Here is a 26699-nt window from a genome sequence, read left to right as displayed (position 1 = left end):
AATTATTAACTTTTCAAAAACATTTTCTTTGTGAACTAACCTTAACTGATTATTATGCTATTGCGCATGTTTTGAAACAGGATTTTTGATTGGCTCCTTTGGACAACGGAAATCAAAACGGTTAGGTCTTTGCTGTCACTTCTGTCACTCCTACTTCCGGTTTGTTCACTGTTTTTTTTACTGTTTTCTTAGTTTTTTCGACTTTAAAATTGAAAATACTGTCAGTATTACTAATTCTTTTAAAATATTACAGTATATATTATACTATTACATTTGTCCTGAATATTAGTTAAATATGGTAAATACAAAAACATTTTGTCAGAAATGTTATAACAAATTTTTGAGTGAAGCCTTTTAAATCTAACCTCAAATTTTATTTTAATATTTATATTAAAAAGTGTTTTTAGTAAAGATTTTATTTTATAATAATTGTGGTGATTGAAAAGTAATTTAAATTTTATATTTTTAATAATTATTTCATTACAGTTGGTACTAGTTTTGGGAGATTTACATATTCCACATAGATGTAGTAGTTTACCAAGCAAGTTTAAAAAACTTCTTGTTCCTGGAAGAATACAACACATTTTATGTACAGGCAATTTATGTACAAAAGAATCTTATGATTATTTAAAAACATTGGCCAGTGATGTTCATGTCGTTAGAGGAGAATTTGATGAGGTAAAACTTTATTTTTAAAACTTATGAAACCTTTTCTAATTATTATTATTTTCGTAATAATTACTTTTTAAAAAAGAGTAAATTTATTTTAATTTTGTTAAAAAATTTATGAAAATGTTTTATTTTTATTTAATTATTTACTCAATATTTTGTGAATAGACAATAGAATATATAAATTGAGAATTATTTTCAGAACTTGAGAATGAATTAAATTTTATTTTTTGTTTTAATATGACAAAAACTTTTGTTTCATAAATAAATATTTATGAGGGATAAAAAAATTTAATTACAAACGTTTTGGATTTTTTTTTTTCAATGTTTAACATTTACAGAGCACATTGAATAAATAAATTTTTTTCTATTTTATAGAATTTAAATTATCCTGAACAAAAAGTAGTGACAGTTGGACAATTTAGAATTGGATTGTCTCATGGACATCAAGTTGTTCCATGGGGAGATCCAGAATCTTTGGCCTTGATCCAAAGGCAATTAGATGTTGATATTTTGATATCTGGCCATACACATAAATTCGAAGCATACGAACATGAAAATAAATTTTACATTAATCCTGGCTCTGCGACTGGAGCTTACAATCCTCTCGACACGTAAGAGTCTTTTTTTTGTAACATAAAGCAGTTAATTTCGAATAGTTTCAATTATTATGGAAATCGTAAATTTTTAAAGAACACAATCTATATTTTAAAAATACAAGTTTTTCCTCTATGTAAAAAAAAACACTTGATTTGTGTACACATAAATTTTGTTGGAATTATTAATTTAATTTACATTCTTAGTATATAATTCATGTTAATTAAATATTTATTTTTTCTATTTATTTTTTCCAAAAAAAAATTAATTTTTTTCATTATTTGCTAAAATAATTAGTAAATCATAAATTTGTGCTCTTTAAATCTTCTACAATTTTTTTGAATAATTTTTTTAAGAGACAATAGCAGGTGATAATTACCTTGAAGTGACTAAGAAAAAAAAATTTGTTTCTTTAGCTCAGTGATTCCATCATTCGTCTTAATGGATATCCAGAGTTCTACTGTCGTTACATATGTTTATCAATTGGTTGGTGACGAAGTTAAAGTTGAACGGATAGAATACAAAAAGAGCTAAGTTTAGATAATATAGAAAAACGTGATATTTTTTGGATACAATTTTTTTTTTCTGAATTCTTTTTACATAAATGAATAGTGCTGAATTTTTTTTTTTTTCGCTATTTTTAGAATATGAATTGATTTTAAAAAAAAAAATTCTGCAAAAATATTTATATAACTGCGTTATAATACGCATACTTAGGAGCGTATTGCTTCTAATGTAAATAAGTTAATTGTAAAAAAAAAAAAAAAACTAGCTGAGAGGGAACATTTATTTATCGTATAATCTCAGTTTTTAGATATTGGTTTATAAAGGATTTTATCAGTTACATGATTTTTAACTCTAATAATTATTTTATCTAAATAATGAATATATTATTATAAAGTATCAAACAAAACGTAAATTATTAATATTGATAAGATAATAAATAAAACGTTATGTAATTTAACAGTTTCTTTTTTGTAGTGTTGTGTTTTCAAATTTAAAGTTATTATATTTTGATAAAATTATTCAACTTTAATTAAAAATTATTTATAAAATGAGTTTTGAAAAAAACTACTGTAGTTTTTTGTTTTTAACAATTTAATATTAGTTTTTATTTGAAACTTTTTTAAAGTATTCTTTTTTTGAAATTTTAATAAAATATTTTTATGCAAATTCTTATATAGTAGAGGCAAAAATGGTAATATTTATTTTCAATTTTTGAGAGAGTGAGGGGAGTTTAGACTAAAGAGGATTATAATTTATAATGAGGTTTAAGTCTCTTTCCTGTTACTTAATAATAATAATAATAATCGAAAGAATGAAAAGAAACGTGATTCTTGATTTCCTTTCACTCGTGGCACGAGATAAAGCCCATAAAAAAAATGAAATAATCGAATTCGAGGACATCATCATTTAATTTTTATTCTATATAAGAATTTGCATTTTACGTCCCACAATCGATCCTTGGCATTTGTTTACAAGTTTCCACGCTTACGATTTTCCAGCCATGCTGTTGGTCACGTATACAGACATAATATGACCTGGTTCAAGTGACTGTGGTCGACGTGCATTTTGCGAATGTTTACGTCTAACATTAATATATAATTATAGTTTCCGTATATCTGCAATTTTTATCTATTCACGCACAAGGCATATATGTATATGTATTGTATATATATATCAACTTCTGGACTTGGCCTTAGATAAAAAATTATTATTATTTCATGAAATTGACAAAGTAATCACGTCTTCTTTCTAAAGTGTTGTGGACAAAAACATTACGTAATTTCGTCATTTAAAGGAACATTTCTAGGAGGAATTTATATTTTATCACATTATTCCTAGATTAAAATGTCTATTTATATCTTGTAATACAATTTCTTGGATAAATAGAATTTTTAATTAAAATCAAACAATCGTAATAAATTATCACGCCAATTGACTTTCTAAAGTAAATTGCACAAAATAAAAATAGAGAATGATAAACATATATCAAGGTGTTCTATTTTTTGTTGATGAAACTTTTAAACATAAAAAAATTTTTATTTTCACTTTTCCCCCTTTTTTTCATTTTCATTAAAAAACTAAATTTATTTTTTGAGAAAAATCTCAGTTTTCTAATGAAAATAAAAAAAAGAAATAAATAAAGATCAAAAAATAAGAATTTTGAAGAAAGAGGTTTTTTTTTTAAATTCTCTAGTGAGTACAGGGAAAAATACTTCAAAATTCTATAAATTAAAATTCATAGTTTTATCATAATAAGAAGTTGAAAATAATTAATATTTTCTAATTAAATAAAATAATTTAATTATTCTTCATTTAAAAAAGTGTAACATAAAAAATTTATGCAAGATAATTATTTTTCAATATTCAGTAAAAAAAAAATAATGCTTACTAAAAAGTATTCTGGTAACATAACACACTGAATATGAATTTCTTTGGAATATTATCTTGCAAAAAAAAATTTGACGTTTATGTTAGCATTTTTTTAAAAGCGACTTGGAGTGAAATTTTTCAAACAAAATACAACTGAAAAAATAAATCGTAAAACAAATGAATTGCTAAATAATATTTCTGTAAACAGAACAGTAAGTTTGTTTAAAAAAAATCGTTTTTTGTAGTTCTAGATTTAATTATTTAAAAAAATGTTCTTTTAAAAATCGTATTCTAATTTATTATATTTTTCAGAATTCCTTAATTTGTGGTCGCATCATTTTTTATGAGAAAGGAGATTTTTTTTTTTTATAAAAATTACCGCATCAAAACAAAGAATATTCGACGCCTATGAGACTTATCTATATATTGCAGAAAAGGACACACGTGCAAAGAAGCTCGTTACGAAGGGGTGCAGTATACGAGAAATAAAAAAAAAAAGAAAGAAAACAAGTAATGGAAACTAATGCGCCTGTGCCAGAAGAGCGTCTGTTGTGAGGCGCTCACGATACAAAAAGACCCGGCTTTCGTTGTTTATGTTTAGTTTGAATCGAGCGCTCTAAACGATCGTACAAGTGAGTTTAAAAAAAAAAAAATTTGCGAAAATAAAACAATTTTTCTTTTGCATCAAGCAGAAAAAAAATGGCAACAACACTTCTTCGAATGGGACTACGTTCTGTAGTTTTAAAAGGAGTTTTTGAAAAAAGATCCATTCCAGCTATTGGTAACGCCCTCATTGATGCTGAGAGGCGTCATCTTCAACAAGAACAAAAATTACAAGTAATTATTAATAAATATTTACTTTAATTTAATTAATTAATTTTTGCAAATTTCATTTTTAATGAGAAATAGTTTCTATATTTTTGGAATAGAAAAATGTTTTTAATAAAAGAAATTAAAATTTTGAGAATATGGAGTAAAATTTTATTAAAAAATACGTAAATTTTGATGAAAGAAAAAGTGTAAAGTTTTTAAAGGAACGTTCCAGATGTTCTGATTTGATATCGAAGGATATTATTGAAAAAAAAAAACTTTTGTCCTTGTAATAATAATTGTTGCTACCCGTGTATATAAAAACGCAAATTCAAGGTAAACGAGAATCAGAGATCCAAATAAAGAAGATTAACTTTTCAATTTAAAATTTGTTCTATAATTTTTTTTTTTTCTTAATAAAAAATAAAATTTGAATTAAATGAAAAATCTATGATAACTATATGAAAAACTAATAATTACTTTTTTTTAAAATTCATTTTATAAATTTTTGATTTTGTTACGTGGGAAGTTCAAGGCAAACGACTGGCGGTTTCTACGATAGCAAAAGGCCAATGATCTCTTGTTTTATAAATAGAAAATTGCATCCCTAATTTATAACACTAAAATTATATTCCAAAATGAATATTTATATTTCATTCTGTCTGTCTTTCAAAGTTCAACTTTAGTGCAAAATATCATTTTCTAATTTAATTCTTAAAAAAGTAGAAAATTATTTTCCATTTTTCTATAATGAATGGAAAAACTAGTTTATATTTTATAAATTAATATTTTTATTATTAATTGAAAATAATAAATAATAAGTTCTTTATTTATCTGAAATCGAAATCACTGGAACGTTCCACTAGACTTCTGTTTTTATAATGGAACAAAAAATGATAAATAGTTCACAAAATCAAATGATCCTTCAAAACCGGTTGAGCTGGTTTCAAAATTAGGACAAATTCAAAAATCAAGTTTTAAATCAATAAAATTTATTTTAGATAATTCATATTACTAATAAAAAAAGAAATTCTAATATAAATTAATTAAACAAATTATTGATTATATAAAAATTTTAAATCAGAGAACTTGAAATTAAAAAAAAAAAAAAAAAAAAAAAGTAAAATATTGCAAGTACTTAGCCGATCAAGTACAGAAAGGGTGTACGTGACAATTTGCAGGCATGGTATGTTATATATATATATTTTCCTTTGTATGGGAAATAAAGACAAAGAGAGCGTCTAGTGTTTCGCGTGCCGGATATAATATATTATATCATGTTCCTCTAGGGCCCCTTCGAATTTTTAATTCAAGGCCATAAAGTCCATTTCTTAAAAATTTGCAAAAAAAAACTAAATATTTTTTTGCCATGCGAATATTTTCTAAATTGAATATAATTTTTATCAAATTCATCAATGGAAATTATTATTATATAATAAAAAAAAATACTTGGAATATTCCTTTCATCAAAATTTACATTATTTTAATAAAATTTTATTCTATTCTCAAAAATTAATTCCTTTCGAATAGAATTTGAATTTTTTTTTAAAAATTAATAAAAATTATTTTTCACCTTGAAAAATAGAAATATGCGGTGATAATAATTTATTTTGAATGATAAATTCTTTTATTTTTATTTATTTCTAAAAGTAGCAATATTTTATTGACGCTAAATAAAAAAAGGAATAGGCATTAAGTACCGTTTCGTTCATTGGCCTCGAGATTATGTTATGTTTACCAATGAATACTCTGGCGACTGATTACAGGTGAATAACATGACACATTTGCCTGTTTAAAAAATGGGATGCAGCTGTTTATGATTTGATAATGTATCGCAATGTGTTTATTTGCAAATAGGCATTGCAAAAATTCTTATCTGCAAAAAAAAACATGCATTCAAATAGAAGACATGAAAACACGTTTTTCATTTAAAAAAAAAAAAAATATTTTTACAATATTTATTTCAAAATTATTTTTTTCTTATCTCATATTATACTGCGATTTATTTTTATTAATAATAAATAAAATTGCGATTAAATTAAAATTATGAATTTAGTTTTTTGAAAATTCTATTCTAATAAAAATTTGTGATAGACGAGTATGGGGTTGTTTTCTCTATAGGGATATAACAAAGAAGTTTGCAATTTTTGAAGGGATCGATTTAAAACAGCTGCTAAACGCACACATTAAACCTGACGAGAAATACATGTTAAGTCGCAAAAGCTTTACGGGAACAAGTCCATCGGGTGAATGCACTGCATTGAACTACCTGTGTCTTACTTTCACAATTATGTAAAAAAAAAAAAAATAAAAAAAAAACGCTGACAGAACGAAAATGAAAAAAATTACTTCTAATTGAATAGATTAAGCAATTATTATTGCAAATATTCCAAAGTCAGGGGATAAAAAATTAAATATTGTAATTTATTAATATAAATTATATTTTTTTAATTTTTCCAATAGAAAATTAAATTAAAAATAAAATTAAATTATTTTCTAAAAAAAATTAAAAGTTACTAAATTCGTTAATAATAATTAAGGTGCATAAAAGAATTTGTATATTTATTACATTCTTTTTTTAAATGTCTACATTATCAAATAAAAGTTTTTAAAAAAAAATTTATTTTTCAGTTTGCTGTAGCAAAACATTATATGAGCAGCAAAAGAAACGTTCATCATTCCAGAGCCACAGCATCTTTGGATGAAGAAAGCGATAGTGACAGCGATAGTGATGATGAACCAGAAAGGGTAGGTCATACAGTCAAGATTAATTTGTACACAAAAAATTGATATTTCCAATTTCTAAGAGTAAAATGAATTTCTCAATTTTTTTCCCCCGTGGATTTATTTCTGAAAAAAATTCAAAATCTTTAAATAATAAATAATATAAATATTCAAATTGAAATAAAAATTAATTAATGTATTTATTTAAATATAATTTAGTCTCAAAAAAAAAAAAAAATTGATAAATATTTATAGTAGCTGAATTTTTTCAATAGCCTATTTAATTAATCATGTGGAATAAAAATTAATTCTTTGTAAATTTTAAGACGATTGTTTTTTGATAATAATTTTGCATGTGTAATGCAATGAATAAATATTGTAAAGAAAATCCTGTCTTATAAAGTGACTAATAATTAGATAATCGTTACAATTATCTTTTCATGTCAAGGCTGCTAATATTATTTACAAAACTTTTGTAACCGATAAATATTATGTTACTTTATTTAAAAATATTTTCGAAAATTCATTGTAAATTATAAGATAAATTCGTTTTTTTAATTGAGATATTAAAAAAAAAGTTTAATATAATTTCAAAAATTATTTTCTTTCAGACTGAATCCAATTTCTGGAGAAGAAAGATGAGAACACTTCATAGTCATTTAGATGTTAATAAAGACGGCGTTATTAGTTATGACGATTTTATGCTACTTGGAGAAAGATTCGCGAATTTGGGACATTTAACGACGGAGGAGAAAAAGGAATTTCAACATGTTCTTAATGTAAGAATAATTAATTTCTAATAATTAATTTGCTTTAATTAATAAATATTTAAAGGATAAATTTAAAAATAAATAAATTTTTATTCAAAGAAAATAAAATTTTGAATTAAAAATATATAAAAACTTTATGAAGATAATAATGAAAATAATTAAAAATTATTATAATTTAAAAGAAATCAACTTTTGTTTTTAATAAAATATTTTTACTATGTAATTAAATTTAAATTATCTGATTTTTTTTGCAGGAAATATGGGAAGAACAGTGGGGAGAAATAAGCCCTTATAATCTTATTGGTGTTGAACAATATCTCGAAAGAATGCAACATGTTCTTGAGGATGAATCTTTAAAAAAAAAGTGTCACAATTTCCTTCCTTTTCTTTTCAAAGTAAGTTAATTAACATTTATCTTTTAAATTAATAATTCTTATTTTTATATAAAATAAATAATTTTTTTTCATTATAAAAATAGAAAAAGTATTAAGGATTTTTGCAAAAATTTTATAAAACTATTTTTTTTTTCAGGCTGTTGATAGAAATAATAATGGAGAAATTTCCGTACAAGAATATCAATTATTCTTCGAGTGTCTTGGACTCTCACATGATGTAAGAATAAATTTTCTTTTATTTTCTAAATTGAAAAAAAAAAAATATTATAGCAATTTTGAAATTTTATTGCAGGATGCTGTAATAGCTTTTAGTCATATTGACCAAAACGACGATGGAAAAATTAATCTTAAAGAATTCGTAAAACATGGACGTGAATTCATCGTCTCTCATGATCATTCAAAGCCCAGCAAGTATTTTTGGGGACCATTAGACGACTGAAAAAAAAAAATTACATTTTGTGTACAAAAAAAAAAAAAATTGTGATATTTACACTTATAATTTTACTGATTTTCGAATGTAGTCCATTAGCTGTAAGATAGATTCTAAGTTATTTGTAGGCAATTTTTTTATACAAAAAAAAAACTGAAATAAATGACTGAAAATAACAAAACTGAATATTATTTTTTAAAAAATGATAGGGATTTAAAAAAAACAAATTGCGTTTTCAAATTACAAAGTTGATTTAATTATAATCGAGTCTTACAAACTAAATCTATAAAATTTATTTAAATTGAAAATCACATTGGCGTCTTATCTCTTTTTTGATTTTTTCAAAAGGTTTCCTTCGCCAGCAAAGGCTTTAAACTCATTCAGCTCCTTAATCTGGAAAAAATAATTAAAAGATAATTTTTTTTTGTTGAAAATTTTCTTGCTTTCATGAAGAAAAAATTCAAAATGTTTTTTTTTTTTTAAATTTAACAAAATACCTCTTTGTTATTAGTTGGTTTAGCATTTCGGAGAAATTTGAGAGTTCCTATTTGATAATCGTAATCGGGAATACCACGAATATAAGCAGATTTAATAGACGTTTGTTCAGCTGGACTTGAATCCTCTTTTTTCTTCTTTTTTCCATCAAGTCTATTGCCTTGGCCTTTAAACGCAACGAATCCTAAAGGTTCAGGCATTAAATCATCAGGATTCACATCATTTTCACCTTTTGTAATTGCTTTTGTTGGTTCTTTATAACCAACTGGAGGTGCAAATTCAACATTCATATCACATTCAATAATACTAACAGCTGGACCTGGTTTTGTTTCTAAAACGCACATTTCGTATATTCGCTGATTATATTTAATTGCAACAATATCGCCTGTTGTTAAGCAAGCAAAACTTCTTAATCCATTTTCAAGAACAGCTTTTGGATTTGAAATATCCAAAAAGTCTTCAGATTGTGGCTGAAAACGTGCATAAGTCGCCACTTGAAGAGAAACAAATTCCACATTTATTATTTCACCTTCGTCAAGGAAAAGATTGTGCATCATCTAGAATTGAAAAAAAAATGATAAAATGCGTATTTTATTTTTTTCTGATTTCTAAAATACTTACCCAATAAGGTAAATAAACTTTTCCTTCGTCGGCAACAAATTCTAAAACTCCACAATGTGTAATTCTGTTGGTTTTTTTATTTGTTAATTTAAAAAGCATTGGATAGACTATATTCAGTCTTGTTAATGTGTCAAGAGCTGATGGTGGCATTATAACTGAAATATTTGTGAAATAATAATTTTTTTTTAAAAATAAAAATCAAAATTATAATTAGTTTATTATTATTTGTGATAAAAATATTATATTTTTTTTGTAAATAAAAATTTATAAAATGGTGTACATGAATTTAATTTGAAGACAAAGGCATTGTTCATTTTACTTACTTTTTCCACCTCGTTCAACATCTTCTCTTTCGTTTCCAGGCAACATAGACACGGAAAAGCATTTATATTGAGTATTAAATGGCCGTGGATTATCCGGGAACATATTAAATCCAAACTGAAAGTTGAAAGTCATTGTGATCACCCGTAAAATTTAACCTCCAAATAGATAGAAATGAAGTTAAAAATGATTTCGTTGACTGAAGGACTTCGTTCTCCAATTAGTTTACCATTTTTCCAGTTATACTTGTTATTTTCTTCGATTGATAATTTAAAGCACTGGGAAAATTAGAAAATATGAAAAAATTAACTTCCTTTTATAAAGTATTGTGTATACAAATTAGTAAATATTTTTGATATGTCATAACCAGCAGACGACTTTTTGAACATGCGCACTGTATAATCAGGGTTGGGAAGCTTGCTTCGATATACGTAAACAAAGTTAAACTACTGTAAAAGAATGACAGTTTAACCATATTTATTTACTTTTTTCCCTCTGTGATAATAATTACAATTTATTTATTGTTTTTACTTATTTATTCAAAGTTTACGTTCTAAAATTATATTCAGTGATAATATTAATTTTGTTTACTCTTAATGACTTGTTTACATAAGAAAATTGAACAATCGTTAAATTGTTTATCTTTTCAATTTAATTTTTGAACAAGGTAATATTTTTTTGTTATAATAAAAATCTTTCCACTTTTTTATTAAATTAATAATTTAGAAAAAAAGGATATTAAAGCAGTTTTATTTTTATAAAAAATTTTTTGAAATACTATTTAATTTATCAGCATTGATAATTTTATTTTTAAAAAAACCAAAGAATTTACTTTTAAAATTTCCGATGAGAATTTTCACAAATATATTTATATACAAAAATTAAATTTGAGAAAATGAAAAGTTTATTTTGAAAGATTAGATTAGTTGCTGCAAAACAAAAGAAGAACAATCAAGTTTAAACACGTGGATAATAATATTACTATTTTCGTGCGTGAAAATAGACTCCTAACCCAAAGGTTTGTATAATTAAAATTAATTTTTCCTTATATTTTTCTATATGTAATTTTTTTAAATTATTTAATTTAATGTTCTTTTATTTCTGTATTAAAATAATAAAATTTTTATTTGATTTTATAGGAAATATAAACAAAAAAATGGAATTAAGATAAAAATCGTAGACAATTTATAAAAATTTTATTTTATAAAACACAAGAATAAAGAAATTCATCAAGGAACAAAATTTGTGAGTATATTAAAATTTATGTCTATGAAATATTTAAAAACATTTATAAATTATTTATTATTTAATTATTCTAAATTAAAAACCGTTAAAAGTCACAGAAAAATAAAAAAATAAAATGATATTAAATTAAATTTTTAGCTTTATAATAAAAAGAAATTTCCCCAATTTTTTAATTAGGTGAGTTATACTATTTATTTGTGATTAAACTTTAATATTATTAATAATTTAATATTAATATTAATATATTTTTGCTAAATCATAATTGTCCTTGAAAATAATGAAATTTTTCAATAAAAAATTTAAAATATTGATAATTATATTTTTTTTCACAGGTATAATTATGAATGAATTAATTAATCAACTCTTATGTGATGCCCTAAGGGAACATAATATCGAAGCAGCCAAAAGTATAATAAATGAAATTAGTTTATCATTATTTGAAACTTGGGATCGTGGATTTAATTTTCTTTGCTATGCATTGAGAGATAAACAATTTGAAATTGCTGAATTATTAATAAAAAATGGATGTAAACTACGTTTAAATAATAATCAAACAACAGCACTTCATGTGGCAATTTTAAATGCAAATTTAGAAATTATTAAACTTATACATAAAAAAATATGGAAGGAAAATAATACATGCAATTTATTAGATGAAGATGAAGATGGAAAAAATGTTTTTCATTTATTTATGTATCGTACACCAGTTGACGATGAATGTCGTCGTATTCTTCGTTATTTATTAAAAAATTGTCCAATAACAGTAACGTCAACTATTACAAATTTAAGTCCAATTCATTATGCAGCAAAATATGGTAATACACAAATGATTCGTCTATTATTATTAATTGATAAAAATCAAGTGAATAATACTACAAAATATATGAAATATACACCATTACATTTTGCCACTGAACGAGGACATATGGATGTTATTTATCTTTTATTGGAAAATTTAGCAAAAGTCAATGCAAAAACAATAAATAACGAAAGTGCCCTTTCTTTAGCAGTTAAATTACGATTGCAACCAATTGTTCAAATATTATTAAAATATTATAATGAAAATTTAAATTCATTGAAAGAAGAAAAAATGTTAATTTACAATGCCGTTATGTCAAGAGAAATTTGTATGCTTGAATTTTTTTTAATTCAAGGTTTAGATCCAAATATTATTGAAGAAAAAAGCAAAATGACACCATTATTATTGGCAATTGAACAAAATTGTTTAAATAGTGTTATATTACTATTGAATTATGGGGCAAATTTAAAAATAATACATTCAATTGATGGATATTCAGTACTTCATTTTGCAATAAAAAATATTGAAATATTCACTTATTTATTAAAAATTGGCGCCAATATTAATATTCACGATTTAAATAAACAAAATCCATTGCATATTGCAACAAAATTAGAAAATTTACATTTAATCAATGAAATATTAAATAATTGTGATATTTTGTCATTATTTACATTGGATTTTATTGGTATGACACCATTACATATTGCCGTTAATAATGGAAATAAAAATATTATAAAATTATTTTTAAATAAAGGTGTACCTATTGATTTAAAAACAAAAACAAAATTAAGTTCAATGCATTTGGCGGCAAAAAAAGGATCTTTATCATTGGTGAAAATTTTACAAAATTACGAAGCAAATTTACATATTTCAGGATCAATGACAATGGAAACACCATTATTTTACGCAGCACTATCTGGTAATTTAAAATTAGTGAAATATTTACATAAAACTAAAAAAATATCTAATCAATGGCTCGAAGATTATGTTGCATTATACGCTGCATCTTATAATGGACATGTGGAAATTGTTTTATTTTTACTTGAGCAAGGAGTAGATCCAAATATTTGTTATAGAAATTTTTTATCACCACTACACGCCGCTGCCCAACGTGGACATAAATTAATTGTTAATTTATTAATTGAAGCAGGCGCTTTAGTTAATAATAATAATAATAATAATTCTTTGATTTCAACACCATTTTTAGCAGCAATCTCAAATGGACATGAAGAAATTGCATTAATTATTCAACAACATGGTGCCAATATTAATGTTAAATTAAAATCAGCAATTTTTGAATTAGAAAATAATAATGAATTTGAATCGTTATTAATATGTGGTTATGAGACGAGATTAAAATTTCATGAACAATTAAAATTAGATTATACTGGAATTTTTTTTGCCATTCTCAGTGGTAATATAAATTTAGTGAAATATTTAATTAAAAATGGTGCTAATATTAATGTTACAACAAAATCAGGTGAAACACCTATTTTATTGGCAATTAAAAATCAATTTGTGGATATTGTCTCATATCTTTTAAAATCAGGTGCAAATATAAATTCAGAAAATTCTCCTCTACTTTTTCATGCAATTTCATTAAATAATTATCCAATTGTTGAATTATTATTAAATAAAGGACATTCTATTGATTATATTGGTAATTATGGTAATCAAGATGGTTATACAGTGATGCATCTTGCTATTAAAGGAAATAATATCAATATTGTTGATGCATTGTTAAAAAAAAATTTTGATCTTGATACATGTACGGAAAAGGATTATTTACTTCATTATGCAATTGATAAAAATAATGAAGATATTATAATTAAATTAATTGAGAATGGTGCATCTTTAGATTCAACATGTTTTAAAGGATTAAATCCATTATTACATGCATTATTAGCGGGTAATATAAAAATTTTCATGTTATTAATAAAAAATGGTGCAACATTAAATGAAAGAAGTATATTGGGAAAAAATTTACTTCATTTTGCACTTGATAATTTATTAAATGAAAATGTTATTAAATTTTTAATTGAAATTGGCATTAATGTTAATGAAAAAAATGAATTTCTTTTATCATTAATTGAACGTATTATTTATGATCAGGCGGAAAAAATTGAAATACTCAATGCAAGATATAGTCAATTATTAATAAATGAATTGAATGATAGAATTAATTTAGAAGAAATTCTTGAACATCCAAGCGATAATTGGAATGATATTGTTGAACCAAGAAATGAAAGTGATAAAATTTGTGATGATACTTTTAATGGAATGGTAATTAAACGGGGTTTTTATAATACTGATAGAATTTTGGCTTATTTTTTGGAATATGGATTGGATGTAAATACAATAATAGACATACAACAACGTACTATTCTTCATTATTCGTGTATTTGTTCAAATGCTGAGGCAGTGAGAATGTTAATTTTACATAATGCGGATTTTAATGTAATTGATAAAAGAGGACGTACTGCATTTTGTTATGCGGTTGAACATTCAATGTGGGCTTGGACAGCATTTCATCAAGAATGTTGCTCAGATGTTTATAATGAAGAAGAGGAAAAATTAATAAGTCCCGATTTACATTGGAATGATTATGATGATTTTGAAAGATATAGTCAACGAACGTCTGAAATTAAATTAAAAAAAATATTACGAAATAGAAATGCATTTAAAGAAATTGCTCGTCTTATGACAAAAGGACTTGTTAAAATTGAAGCAGCCGGAAATGAAATTCATTGGGAAAATAAAGAATTATTAGAATCGGGAACAGTTCATATTTATTATAATTTGTGTAAAGTAGAAATTGAATCATTAAAACGAACACAAATTACAAGAAAAATTTCATTTTTTCAACTTTTAATTGCTGATGAAATAACATTAACTAAATATGCACGTAATAAAATAATTCAATATGTCATGGCTGCAAATAATATTGATCATTTATTTCCATATTATGGAAAAGAATTAATATTTCGTTATAATATTGGCATTCAACGTAATAATCTTATTATTATTGCTGGTTATTATTTATCTCAAGCTATAAATATTTCAATACCTATTTTAGTGCAAGAATTAATTTTTAAAGAACTCAATTTAAATGAATTGAAAAATTTATGTCGAATTATTGAGCCATTCTATTTTGTTCGTGATGATGATGATGATGAGTCCGATGAAGATTGATTCTTTTTTTTATTAAAGTGCAATAAATGCAAAGACAAAAAAAACGTTGTGATAAACGTTTTTTCATAGAATAAATATTGTAAAATGTCAATTTTTTGTTAGTCTTCTTCAATATGTATATAAACTATTTTTGTACGAATTTTTTTCTTTTTTTGTAAACAATGACTGAATTATAACTATTTTGTATATTTTTAAATTGTTGTCAAATTATTTTTCCCTTTGATTAATTTTTGAAATATTAATTAAACATTAAACTATTTTAATAATTAAGGTAAAAACAATTTATTGCGATTGGCATAACCTCAAATTGTAAATTTAACCATTTTTTTTTTTATATTTATTTAGAAAAAAGTTCATACCTTATTGTTCGAAATTTTCGTAAAACATCAGACATTAACAAATTATAGGGAATTACGATATTAAATAAAGATTTATAAAAAGAAACTTGCTAAAACTCTTTTAAATTGAACAATAACAAAATTCTCTCTGTACTTTGCAATCGTTGATTGGCCAATAGACAAACATGGCGGCTTTGAATATAACGCGCTTTCTGATTGGATGAGGAACTTCACACCGCTAAATTTTCAAAATTTGAAAATATTCATTGTTTCTATAGAAGATTATTGAATTAATTAATTTTTTATAAATATATAAAAAAATATTGAAACATATCATCCCATTAAAATTAACTTTAATGTGTATAACTTGTATGTATCTAAAAATATTGGTTTTAAAATAAATTTACGTTGATTTACATGTATTTAACATTTTTCAAATTCTGGATTCCCAACTCTGGATATTTAGGGGGGAAAGTTGAGGTTATGTAGATCATGATACGTGTTTACAAAAATGATGGATGTGTCAATCAAATATAATTAATCATTTAATAAACTTGTTGATCGTTTTATATGTGAACAAAGAACTTTAATAGAATGAAATTTAATGATAAAGACCTTAATGAGGCTAGTTTTGGCCCAGCAACTATTGAAGGACGATTAAATCACAAACGTGCTCATAAATCAGGTATTTTGTATATATTTAAAAAAAAAAAACTTAATTTTCCCCTCTGCCCAGATTTTTGATCATTTGCCAACATTTATTTTTACCTACATACGATTTGTGGGGGGGCGGGGAATTTACAATTTTTGATAAGGGGAATTTTTATTTTTGACATTGAATTTTTGTTTTTTTCTAAATCTATTATCTTTTCTATACGATTTTTAATTTTCCAAAAATGCAATTTAATTTAATTTACTTTTTGCAGCATTTAAAGAAAGATGGTTTAAATTAAAATGTAATTTACTATTTTTCTTTAATATAAATGACTTGGGTCAAATTGATAGAAGACAACCGGCGGGCGTGATAATTCTTGAAAATTGCAGTATTAATTTAGATACATCTAGCGAAAGTGCCTTTGCATTTTGTATATCATTTAGAGATGAACATGAAAAAAGGCATATTTTAAGTGGACCATCTGAGGAAAAAGTTGAAGAATGGATAAATTTATTGAGACAAGCTAGTTATGAATTTTGGAGATCGCAATTAATAATTCTACAACAAAGATTGCATAAAAAAACAGGAAAGGATCCATTACTTATGTATCCAAGAAATCAAGGAGTCGTTAGAGATGAAGCCTGGCATAATAAAGCGAGTTTTCGCTCTCATGTTCGTTCATTTACTACCTCAATGGCAACATCCTCAGCAATTAATACATTAACAAGAGAAGCAAATCTCATTGATTTAACATGACAATTTTTTATCCCTATTTAAAATAATTTAAATTTTTCTCACAAATAATTAGAAAAAAAAAAAATCCGCAAAATTTGCATCAATTTCCACTAGTTTAAAAAAATTGTATTGTCTTTTAATTTTTTTTTCCCCCAAAGAATAAAATGTTAGAATTTTTTTTTTCTCTAAAGAGCAACAACTATTTTTACAATGTGTTCTCTAAAAAAAAAAAAGTGTATAGTTTTTATTTATTTAACTACATATTTAATATATCTGTGAAATATTATTTTAAGGAATGAAAGAACATGAATGATTTTATATTTTATCAAGTATTTTAATACCAAATACTCTCTTTTTTTTATATTTACCACAATTTTCATGTATTTTACTGGTAAATATATATTTTTTTATTCAGAAAATTCGTTTTTTCATTTTCAGAAATCGATAAAAAAAATTTGAATTTACCTCCAAAAAAATAAAAATTTTCTAACCTCAAAAAAAAGTTTTAGTATATACAATTTTCTGTTAAATCAATTTATTTCGAACTAATTAAATTACTTTAATTACCTAATATGAATAATTTAATTATTTTAGTGAAGTTTTAAAAGTAAATTTAAAAAGAAGAAATTTCCGCAGTAATATTCTCGTTGTCATTGACTGCAATTTATAAAAAAGAAAAATAACCGTTTGACATAACCTCTTATTCTTTAATAAAATGGTTGTGACGTAGATCGACAGCTGGCTCCGTTTTTCGGTCTTTTTACTGTTTTTCGAAAATAATAAAAAAAAAAAACATTGTCCCCGAGGATAGTGAATTCAATATGTGTATATTTAATCCAAGTGTTCTTTGACCAATTTGAATATTTGTAAAATTAGAAAAAGAAAGATTTTTAAAATGGTCGAGTAAAAAAAAAGCACAAAAAGCAGACGAAAATGAATAGGATACCGAAAATGTCATGTCCAGGAGGTGGACTCTATGTCCTTGAAGGGGAGGTGGGCCTCCTGGTAACAGCAATGCGACGTGGTGTACGATGGTCGTCACACTCTCATCAGGTAAACAAGAAACAATAAAAAAAAAAAGAAACAAATATACTCCCTATTATTTTCAGATCTCTCACAATAATTACCTTATTGAGGAACTGTCAGCGTATCTTCTGCCACGTGTGACAGGAAACGAATTTATTTTCAATGTTCGGTTTTTTATTTTAACTAAATTTGTCATTTTTATTAATAACGTTTTTAATGAATTCATTGTTATCATTTTATTATTAACAATATGTTCTTTATTTAAATCATATTGACATTTTTCTATTATAATTGTAATAATTTTGTTTTTGTTGATGTAAAATTTAAAATTAAAACAATTTTAGAACGTGATTAGTAATTATTTAGAATCGTATGTACGACAATGTTTTATCTTGAAGCAATTGTCATTTGTTATCTATTTATTATTTTATTATCTATTTAATTTATTTCCTGGTATTTAGTGTTTGAATTTCCTTTCTTTTTCAAGGATGAAGATCAAGATGTTTTAATGAAGGGATTGTCTTCGTTGAAGGAAGCTTTAAATGAGGCAAAAGATGTTTCTCAATTGGAACCAGCTGTTTTTATGGCACCATTTCTTGAAATTATACGATCCGAAGAAACCACTGGACCAGTTACTAGTCTCGCTTTATCAGCTGTTAATAAAATAATCTCCTATGGATTAATTGGTAAAAAAAAAAAAATTTGTTCGCCAAAAATTGAATTACAAAATAAAATTGTTTTATAATTTTATTTTAGATCCAGATCATCCAGCGATTGCACCTTGTGTGGAAGCTGTGGCTGATGCTGTTACCCATGCGAGATTTGTGGGTACAGATGCCTCTGGCGATGGTGTTGTTCTAATGAGAATTCTTCAAGTTCTTCGGGCATTAATGCTTTCTCCAGCTGGCAATCATCTTTCAAATGAGAGTATTTGTGAAATTATGCTCTCTTGTTTTCGAATATGTTTTGAAACACGTCTCAGCGGTAAAGAAAAAAGAAAAACCCTTTTTTTAATTAATCTATTTTTTCTTAATTTATCAAAAAAAATTATTTTTCAGAATTATTGAGACGAACAGCGGAACACTGTTTGAGAGATATGGTTCAACATTTATTTACAAGATTACCATATTTTGTCGACGATTCGAGAGGTCTTTTAAATATGAAGGTAAAAATTACAATTTTAACAAAAAAAATTATAAATTATTGAATTATTCTTTTTTGCAGAAAATGAGAACAAATAATATGGATAATACGCGAAGTAAAACTAGAAAAACAAAGATACATTCCAAATCAAAGTCACAACAACCAAATCCTGATGAAATTGAAGATGGCGAGTCACAATTATTAAGTCCTGTTGATAGAATAAGAGCGAATCATCTTGCAACAACGCCTGTAACGCCTGCTGGCAATATTGTTGATATGCAAGGATCATTAGATCAAAGTCCACCGGAAAAAGTTGATGATGATAAAATTGATAATAAAAATAATAGTGTAGCAAAAACATTGGATCTTGAAACAAAAGATGAAAATCAAGAGATCAATAAGGAAACAATTATAAATGAATTGACAACAGAAAATTCTTCTGAATCACAACAAAATGAATGTGAATCGTCTTCCGAAAATAATAATAAAAATTCCATAACAATTGAAAAAGAAACAATTGAATGTTTAGAAAAGGAAAACATTCCAGAGAATCAAGGTAATTAATTAAATATAGTAAAAATTAAAATAAAAAAAAAATATTAATTTTTTATTTATTATTACAGAAAATCAAGATAAAACTTGGATTCAATCGCCAGCGGGTAGTGTTGAAGATTTATCATCAGTTGAAGATAATTCTAATTATGATGTATCGAAAATACCGAAAATACGAATAGAAGATGAACCACTTGAAGAATATGTAAATACTCAAGGCGTTAGATTTATGCCACATCAACAATATGCACCATATGGTTCTCTTTGTGTTCGTGAACTTTTTAGATTTCTTGCTTCAATATGCAATCCATTAGATAAACAAAATACAGAAATAATGATGCATTTAGGTCTTAGTTTATTGCAAGTAGCATTGGAAATTGCCGCTGATGCACTTGCAAATTTTACATCATTATTGTCGCTAGCAAAGGATGATCTTTCTCGAAATTTAATTTTGGTAAGTGAAAATTTTTCAATGTAATTTATTCATGAAAAATTGATTTTCTTTTTTTTGCAGTTGCTGGGATCCGATCGTTTATCGATTTTAGCTGCTAATCTTCAAGTGTCATTTTTATTATTCGAATCACAAAGGGAACATTTGAAATTTCAATTAGAACATTATATTACTAAATTAATGGAAATAGTGAATTCTGAATCGAATCGAATATCGTACGAACAACGAGAATTGGCTTTGGGTAATTTATTATTTTCTATTTTAAATAATAATTTGCTTTTTTTTTTCTTCTATGAAAATATAAATTTTTAGAAGCGATTGTCAGGCTGTGGAGAATACCGGGTTTACCCGCGGAATTGTATTTAAATTACGACTGTGGACTTTATTCTACGAATCTTTATGAGGAATCAATGAAACTTTTATCTAGGGTAATGTATTTATTAAAAATTTTTTAAATTTTTGTTCTATTTTATTAATTTAATTTTTTTTTCAGAACGCGTCTTCTTTTATGGGAACCATGTACAGTATGCAATTTATTTCCCTCGATGCTATATTTAATTTAATTTCGGGAATGGAGGCAAGATGTAAAGGTCTTCATGATCTTTGTAAAACTTCTAGACACGCACCGTCACCAAATCTTCCAACGAGAGATGAACTTCTCACGACAAAGGCCAACAAGAGGGTAGATAATTTTATTTTATTTTTTTTTATTAATTACAAAAAAAGAAATAAAATAAACATTGAAAATTTTTTAGTGGTTGGCTTTGGGTACTGAGAAATTTAACGAGAATCCTCGTAAGGGAATTGCAAAATTGTCAGAACATGGACTTTTAGGTGATAATGTTGAGCAACCTGATCCGGAGAAAATTGCAAAAATTCTTCGTGAAAATCCTGGACTAGATAAAAAGGCAATTGGCGAATATATAAGTAGAAAGGAAAATAAAACAATATTAAATTGTTTTGTTCATAATTTTGATTTAAGTAATACAAGAATTGATCAAGCTCTACGTTTATATTTGGAATCATTTCGACTTCCTGGTGAAGCTGCATTGATTTCGCTTCTTCTTGAAAAATTCGCCGAACATTGGCATGTAAGTTAATTTAATTTTTAAAAAAATGAAATTTAATAATACATTATTTATTAATTTAATATAGGATAGCAATGGTAGACCTTTTGCATCAGCAGACGCGGCATTCACTCTCGCTTATGCTGTAATTATTTTAAATGTCGATCAACATAATTATAACGCGAAACGGCAAATTAATCCAATGAATGCCGAGGATTTTAAAAAGAATTTAAAAAAAGTTAATGGCGACGAAGATTTTGATCAAGAAATGTTGGATGAAATTTATACTTCTATCAAGTAAGTTAATATTTTAGTATTTTTTTTTAAATTAGCAAAAAATATAAATGTGATTTTTTTTTTTCAACAAAAGAAATGAAGAAATTGTCATGCCAGCTGAACAGACGGGACTTGTGAAAGAAAATTATCTTTGGAAAGTGTTGTTAAGACGTAGTTGCGGTCCAGAGAGTAGTTATTTAAAAGTCGGCAGCGCTGGAGAATTTGTCGATAAAGAATTAGCCGAAAGAGCATGGGCTCCAATTGTCAGCGCTCTTTGCAGAGCTTTTGATAAAGCTCCCGACAAAACTCTTCAACGAAGAGTTGCACAAGCGTTCCTCAGGTAAGAAAAAAAAAATATATATTTTTATAATTATGTATATTTAAAAATTAATTTTCTTTTAGTTGTGCGGCAGTTAGTGCTCATTATGGAATGACAAGCGATTTGGATACATTGATAGTCAGTATTTGTAAATTTACCGGTTTAGCAGCTGGTGGTGAACCAGATCAAGTTGTATTAAATTTGGGAAGTAGTGGACGATGTCAATTGGCGGCTCATACACTATTTAAAATAACTCATATGCATGGTGATGCATTACGTGCATCGTGGAAAAATATAATTGATTGTCTTCAAACATTATTTTTAGCTCGCGTTTTGCCAAAGAATCTCACTGAGGGTGAGGATTTTCTTGATTTAACAGGAAAAATATCATTAATACGCGAACCATCAACAATGAAAACAGCGCCTGTTGAACAAGGATTATTTTCCAGTTTATATTCATATATTGCACTTCATACGGCAAAAGTTCCACATCCAGCTGAAATTGCCGCTAGAGAACGCGCTGCAAAATGTATTGCAAATTGTCATCTCAAGCAAATTATCGAGGAGAGTAAATTTTTACAGGTAAATTCTTCTTTTTTTCTTTATTTATCGAAAAATATTTAATACTTAAATTTCAATTTAGGTGGAATCATTACGATCATTGATTGGCGCTCTTGTTTCGGTGAAATCGCAAGACGAGGATCTTGCCGTTTTTCTATTGGAATGTCTTTTGGAAGTGACAATTCAAAATCGTGATCGTGTAATTTGTATTTGGCCGGTTGTACAAGCGCATCTTGATGGATTATTAACAACAGCGGCGCGTGAAAATCAACCCTATCTTTTGGAACGTGTTGCTGTTGGAATGTTACGTCTTGCTATAAGACTTTTGAGAGGTGAAGAATTGGCATGCACTGTTCTTCCACCATTAACACCTTTAACATATTTGCCATCAGTTGGAATGTCACCATTATCACGACAAATTGCCTATGGATTATCTGAATTATTAAAAACTGGTGCTGCCAATATACACACAAATGAAGATTGGAAAGTAATTTTCAGCCTATTAGAATGCGTTGGTGCCGGTGCTTTACAATCAAAACAAAATACAAATTCCGATGAATCATCATCAAGAAATTCAATTCTCGATCCACGACCAATTAGTCCAGTTCCCGAGTGGGTTTTGGTTTCACCAACCGGAACCGAGGCACCACTTCCGGTTGCTGCCGATACCATTGTCTTGGATCGAGATCTTCAATCACATGATCCGGCAGCATTGGTGAAATGCATTGAAAGTTTATCATTTCTTGTTCGTGATGTTGCTCACGTAACTCCATTTAATTTTGAACTATGCGTTAGATGTGTGAGAACATTTTCCGAAGCAGTTCTTCAATGTTCTGGCAAAAGAAATCGTGTTTTAACAAACGTTGATGAGCCTGCAAATTATCAACAGAGTCCTATTCAATTATTAGAATTGATGCACACTCTACATACAAGAACAGCTCAGGTATTTCAATGGTGGGCTCAGGAAGGTGAAACCACTGATATTTCACTTTGGGCACAAGGATGGCGCCCCTTATTACAGGTAAGTTTCCGAAAAAAAAAATTTCTTTCTTTTATTAATTTTTTTTTTTTTTAAATAGGGAATCGCGAGACTTTGCGGCGATTGTAGACGACCAGTTCGTGCATCAGCTATTACTTATCTTCAATCACTTTTGGCACATGAACTCACTCAACTCACAGGTATTGAATGGTCCCAATGTTTGGAACAAGTTTTATTTCCATTATTCGCTCAATTATTGGGTCAAATTTCACCTAATGATCCAACTGGAGTTGAAGAGACAAGATTTCGTGCCGCGACATTATTGTCAAAAGTTTTTCTTCATCATTTAACGCCACTTCTCACATTACCAGGATTTTTACCACTTTGGCTAACGGTACTTGATCTTCTTCGTGCTTTTATGCACGCTGATAATAGTGAACTTTTATTTGAAGCCATACCAGAATCATTGAAAAATATGTTACTCGTCATGTCATCAGCTGGTGTTTTGGTACCAGAATCAAATTTATGGGCACCAACGTGGCGTACAATTGATGGATTTTTGCCAAATTTAAAAAACGAATTATTCCCCGAACCACCGATTATTCAAAATTCACCTCTTTCGCAATCACCTCAACCACAGGTAGAAAATTAATTTTTTACATAAATTTTTCTAAATTAGAAAAATTATATGCCAAATTTTTTTTTACAGGTTATCAGTCTTGTTGATCAGCAACAACCATTATTTCCAGGATCAATAGCACCACAACCGGAAATTGAATCAAATAATAGTGAAACAATTAATGATAATGATGATATATTGAATTCAGTGGAAAATGGAATTCTCCGTTCAACTGGAGTAATTGCTGCAACAATATTACCAGCTTCATCGTCTGAAAAAAAATTTGATGCTCAACAAGTTATAACACTTGTGAATCAACCAAGTGTATCGAGTCCAGTTGCAATTCAACCGAGTGCACAACAAGTTTTTGATTTTTATCGACCGGGAATATCCAATAATCAGGATATTGAAAATAATTTAATTAATCAGGAGAATATTTGGCATAATTCACAGCAACATATTATTGCCGTTTCTCAGGATGTATCAATTGTCCCTCAGGTGACAACATCACAAGAATTATTAATTTCCCAACAAATAAATAATCAACAACAATTAACAATGCCTCAACAACAATCACATCAAATAATATCACTTTCGCAATATCCACAAAATTCATTTCCACAATCACATGAATTTCATTATTCTGGCGAGAATAATCTTAGTCATTCCGTTAAATCTCATGAGGTAATTTCTTTTTAAAATAGTAGTTTTAAAAATTTCAAACAAATTTACTTTCTAAATTTAAAAAAAAAATGGTCTTTTAATTTTTAACATTATCGACAGACGGTTTGAGGCGATCTGAATTTTTTAGAAATTTAATTTATTAATTCATTTTTAAATTATAAATAATTAATTTGACATACATACATATTATTCAATGTTTCATTTATTAATATTAAATAAGTAATTCTACAATAATAATTGAAAGTAATGAATAATAAATTAATTTGAAATATCAATTATTTATTTTTAATAAAAATATTTGTTTATTAATAATATTTATATTAGAAATTAATAATAATATTTAAATTTTATATTTAAATGAAAATTGTAACTAATAATTTTTTATGAGATCCACTAAAAATAATAATTTTTAATATAAATTTTAAAAATAAATTTTAAAAAATAAAATTTGGTTTAATATTGAATTAAAAAATTATAATTAATAATTTTCTTTTTTCAGGCAACAATTGAGGAGGGAAAAGCAGCAACGATTTTTAATTCTGCAGCTTATTTTAATGAAGACCCAGCTGCGGATCGTCTTTTTGACGTTCGTCAAGTGAGTACCGCCACATTGGAAAATTGAAAATAATTCAGCTTTAGTACAAAGATCAATTATAATTTTTTTTTTTCAATTCAACAACAAATTTTCGTTTATAAAACGAATTGAAAAAAAAGAAGAAATTTTAATTTGGTGGCGGTGCAAATTTGACGTCAAATTACTAAAATCTAATAATAATAATAATAAAATAATAAATTGTAAAAATAAAAAGTGATATATCAGAACAGTAAATAGGGGTTTTGGTTACTCGCAATATGTTTAAGTGATTTTTAAAAATCAAATTTTTGTTTAGTATCTATTTTTTTGTTATTTTGAAAAGTTTCATTTTCTAAGTTTTATTATGCGCAAAAATTTTTTTTCTTTTTTGCTTGTGACAGCTTTTAATAATTTAAAATTTTAATCACTTTTTAAAAAAAAAAAAATTTATATCAAATTTGAATGAATGTCAATAAGGGAGATTTTTATTTTTTAAAAATTTGGAAAATAATATTTTTAAGTTTATCTTGAAAATATTATAAATATATATAGAGAAAGAGAGAAAGAGAGAGATGATTGAAAATTAGTGTACAAATTACTAAACTTATAAATATATTACAATGTATACACAAAAAACTTTATCAAGTGTTAAATAAAATATTTAAAATTCATATGACTTATGAATTTTCATTCATAAGTCATATATTTAATTGTAGTTTATAAAACGAGAAAATTGTAAAATTAATTAATTTTTATTTTAACTACAATAGAAAAATTATGTTGACTTTATCGTTAAAAATAAAACAATGTTTTTAGAACAATTTGTTGTTTTTTAAGAGAAATTTTATTTATTAGAAAATAAAAATATATTTCAATCGAATACTAAAAAAATAGATGATTCGCTTTTTTTAAAAAAAAAATAATATTTAGAAATGACGTTAATAGACAAAACAAATTTGATCTCTTTATAAAAAATTAGTTAAATGAAACAAGAGGTCAAATAAATTTTAAAGTGCGCACATTACTATTTAGTTTGTTTTTTTTTAAATTATTTTTTCTTTTATTTTGTTTGTTATTATTCGATTATTAAAAATAAAAGATCCCTTTTAGCCTCATCTAAAGCATAATACGCAATAAATTTACATATTAAGCAACAAATAGTGTGTAAACATCTCATTACGTCAATATTTCGATATTTGAATTTAAAATCAATGATAAACATCGATCAGCTGATCAAAACAACAATCAACAACGTACCCTTTACTTGTCGCCC

The 26699-nt window shown here is 25.8% G+C and overlaps 6 protein-coding genes and 1 long non-coding RNA gene across 9 annotated transcripts; 5 read left to right on the top strand and 2 right to left on the bottom strand.

Annotated features, from left to right (window-relative positions):
* Nucleotides 1–131: 131 nt before the first annotated feature.
* LOC127280042 (vacuolar protein sorting-associated protein 29) lies at nucleotides 132–2230 on the top strand. Its single transcript, XM_051302773.1, has 4 exons — nucleotides 132–298; nucleotides 487–678; nucleotides 1048–1283; nucleotides 1683–2230. The coding sequence occupies exons 1-4, from the start codon at nucleotides 296–298 to the stop codon at nucleotides 1798–1800; spliced, it is 549 nt and encodes a 182-aa protein (XP_051158730.1). The 5' UTR covers nucleotides 132–295; the 3' UTR covers nucleotides 1801–2230.
* Nucleotides 1925–3865, bottom strand: LOC127280046 (uncharacterized). The gene is made up of 2 exons (XR_007842769.1): nucleotides 3662–3865; nucleotides 1925–3021 (listed from the first exon to the last, which is right to left on the bottom strand). It is a non-coding gene; the product is annotated as an uncharacterized LOC127280046 (long non-coding RNA).
* A 333-nt stretch (nucleotides 3866–4198) lies between these two features.
* LOC127280037 (sarcoplasmic calcium-binding protein) lies at nucleotides 4199–8952 on the top strand. Its single transcript, XM_051302769.1, has 6 exons — nucleotides 4199–4479; nucleotides 7084–7200; nucleotides 7788–7955; nucleotides 8201–8341; nucleotides 8478–8558; nucleotides 8634–8952. The coding sequence occupies exons 1-6, from the start codon at nucleotides 4342–4344 to the stop codon at nucleotides 8778–8780; spliced, it is 792 nt and encodes a 263-aa protein (XP_051158726.1). The 5' UTR covers nucleotides 4199–4341; the 3' UTR covers nucleotides 8781–8952.
* A 51-nt stretch (nucleotides 8953–9003) lies between these two features.
* LOC127280036 (ubiquitin recognition factor in ER-associated degradation protein 1) lies at nucleotides 9004–10586 on the bottom strand. Of its 2 annotated transcripts, XM_051302768.1 has the most exons (5): nucleotides 10438–10586; nucleotides 10211–10325; nucleotides 9888–10042; nucleotides 9269–9823; nucleotides 9004–9164 (listed from the first exon to the last, which is right to left on the bottom strand). In XM_051302768.1, exons 1-5 carry the CDS (start codon nucleotides 10438–10440, stop codon nucleotides 9093–9095), a joined length of 900 nt encoding a protein of 299 aa, XP_051158725.1. In that variant the 5' UTR covers nucleotides 10441–10586; the 3' UTR covers nucleotides 9004–9092. The 2 variants fall into 2 exon arrangements, with proteins under 2 accessions (XP_051158725.1, XP_051158724.1); XM_051302767.1 differs by having other exon boundaries at nucleotides 10211–10558.
* A 128-nt stretch (nucleotides 10587–10714) lies between these two features.
* On the top strand, nucleotides 10715–15643 carry LOC127280031 (ankyrin-1-like). Of its 2 annotated transcripts, none has more exons than XM_051302758.1 (4): nucleotides 10715–10875; nucleotides 11130–11226; nucleotides 11348–11453; nucleotides 11786–15643. In XM_051302758.1, exon 4 carries the CDS (start codon nucleotides 11794–11796, stop codon nucleotides 15445–15447), a length of 3654 nt encoding a protein of 1217 aa, XP_051158715.1. In that variant the 5' UTR covers nucleotides 10715–10875; nucleotides 11130–11226; nucleotides 11348–11453; nucleotides 11786–11793; the 3' UTR covers nucleotides 15448–15643. The 2 variants fall into 2 exon arrangements, with proteins under 2 accessions (XP_051158715.1, XP_051158716.1); XM_051302759.1 differs by having other exon boundaries at nucleotides 10718–10875; nucleotides 11125–11226.
* A 610-nt stretch (nucleotides 15644–16253) lies between these two features.
* LOC127280040 (pleckstrin homology domain-containing family J member 1-like) lies at nucleotides 16254–17594 on the top strand. Its single transcript, XM_051302772.1, has 2 exons — nucleotides 16254–16470; nucleotides 16712–17594. Exons 1-2 carry the CDS (start codon nucleotides 16380–16382, stop codon nucleotides 17194–17196), a joined length of 576 nt encoding a protein of 191 aa, XP_051158729.1. The 5' UTR covers nucleotides 16254–16379; the 3' UTR covers nucleotides 17197–17594.
* A 281-nt stretch (nucleotides 17595–17875) lies between these two features.
* Nucleotides 17876–26159, top strand: LOC127280029 (Golgi-specific brefeldin A-resistance guanine nucleotide exchange factor 1). The gene is made up of 17 exons (XM_051302751.1): nucleotides 17876–18228; nucleotides 18689–18887; nucleotides 18958–19185; nucleotides 19260–19366; nucleotides 19426–19900; nucleotides 19968–20350; nucleotides 20411–20588; nucleotides 20660–20775; nucleotides 20841–21029; nucleotides 21103–21438; nucleotides 21503–21711; nucleotides 21785–22030; nucleotides 22093–22591; nucleotides 22653–23591; nucleotides 23650–24189; nucleotides 24259–24852; nucleotides 25352–26159. The coding sequence occupies exons 1-17, from the start codon at nucleotides 18109–18111 to the stop codon at nucleotides 25472–25474; spliced, it is 5481 nt and encodes a 1826-aa protein (XP_051158708.1). The 5' UTR covers nucleotides 17876–18108; the 3' UTR covers nucleotides 25475–26159.
* Nucleotides 26160–26699: the final 540 nt, after the last annotated feature.

This window comes from Leptopilina boulardi, unplaced genomic scaffold (genome assembly GCF_019393585.1).
Source record: "Leptopilina boulardi isolate dan_hultmark-lab unplaced genomic scaffold, ZJU_Lbou_2.1 LbouV2_229, whole genome shotgun sequence".
In the NCBI taxonomy this organism is placed as follows: Eukaryota; Metazoa; Arthropoda; class Insecta; order Hymenoptera; family Figitidae; genus Leptopilina; species Leptopilina boulardi.
The sequence above is the reverse complement of the archived record's forward strand: the minus strand, read 5'-3'. Positions and strand labels throughout refer to the sequence as shown.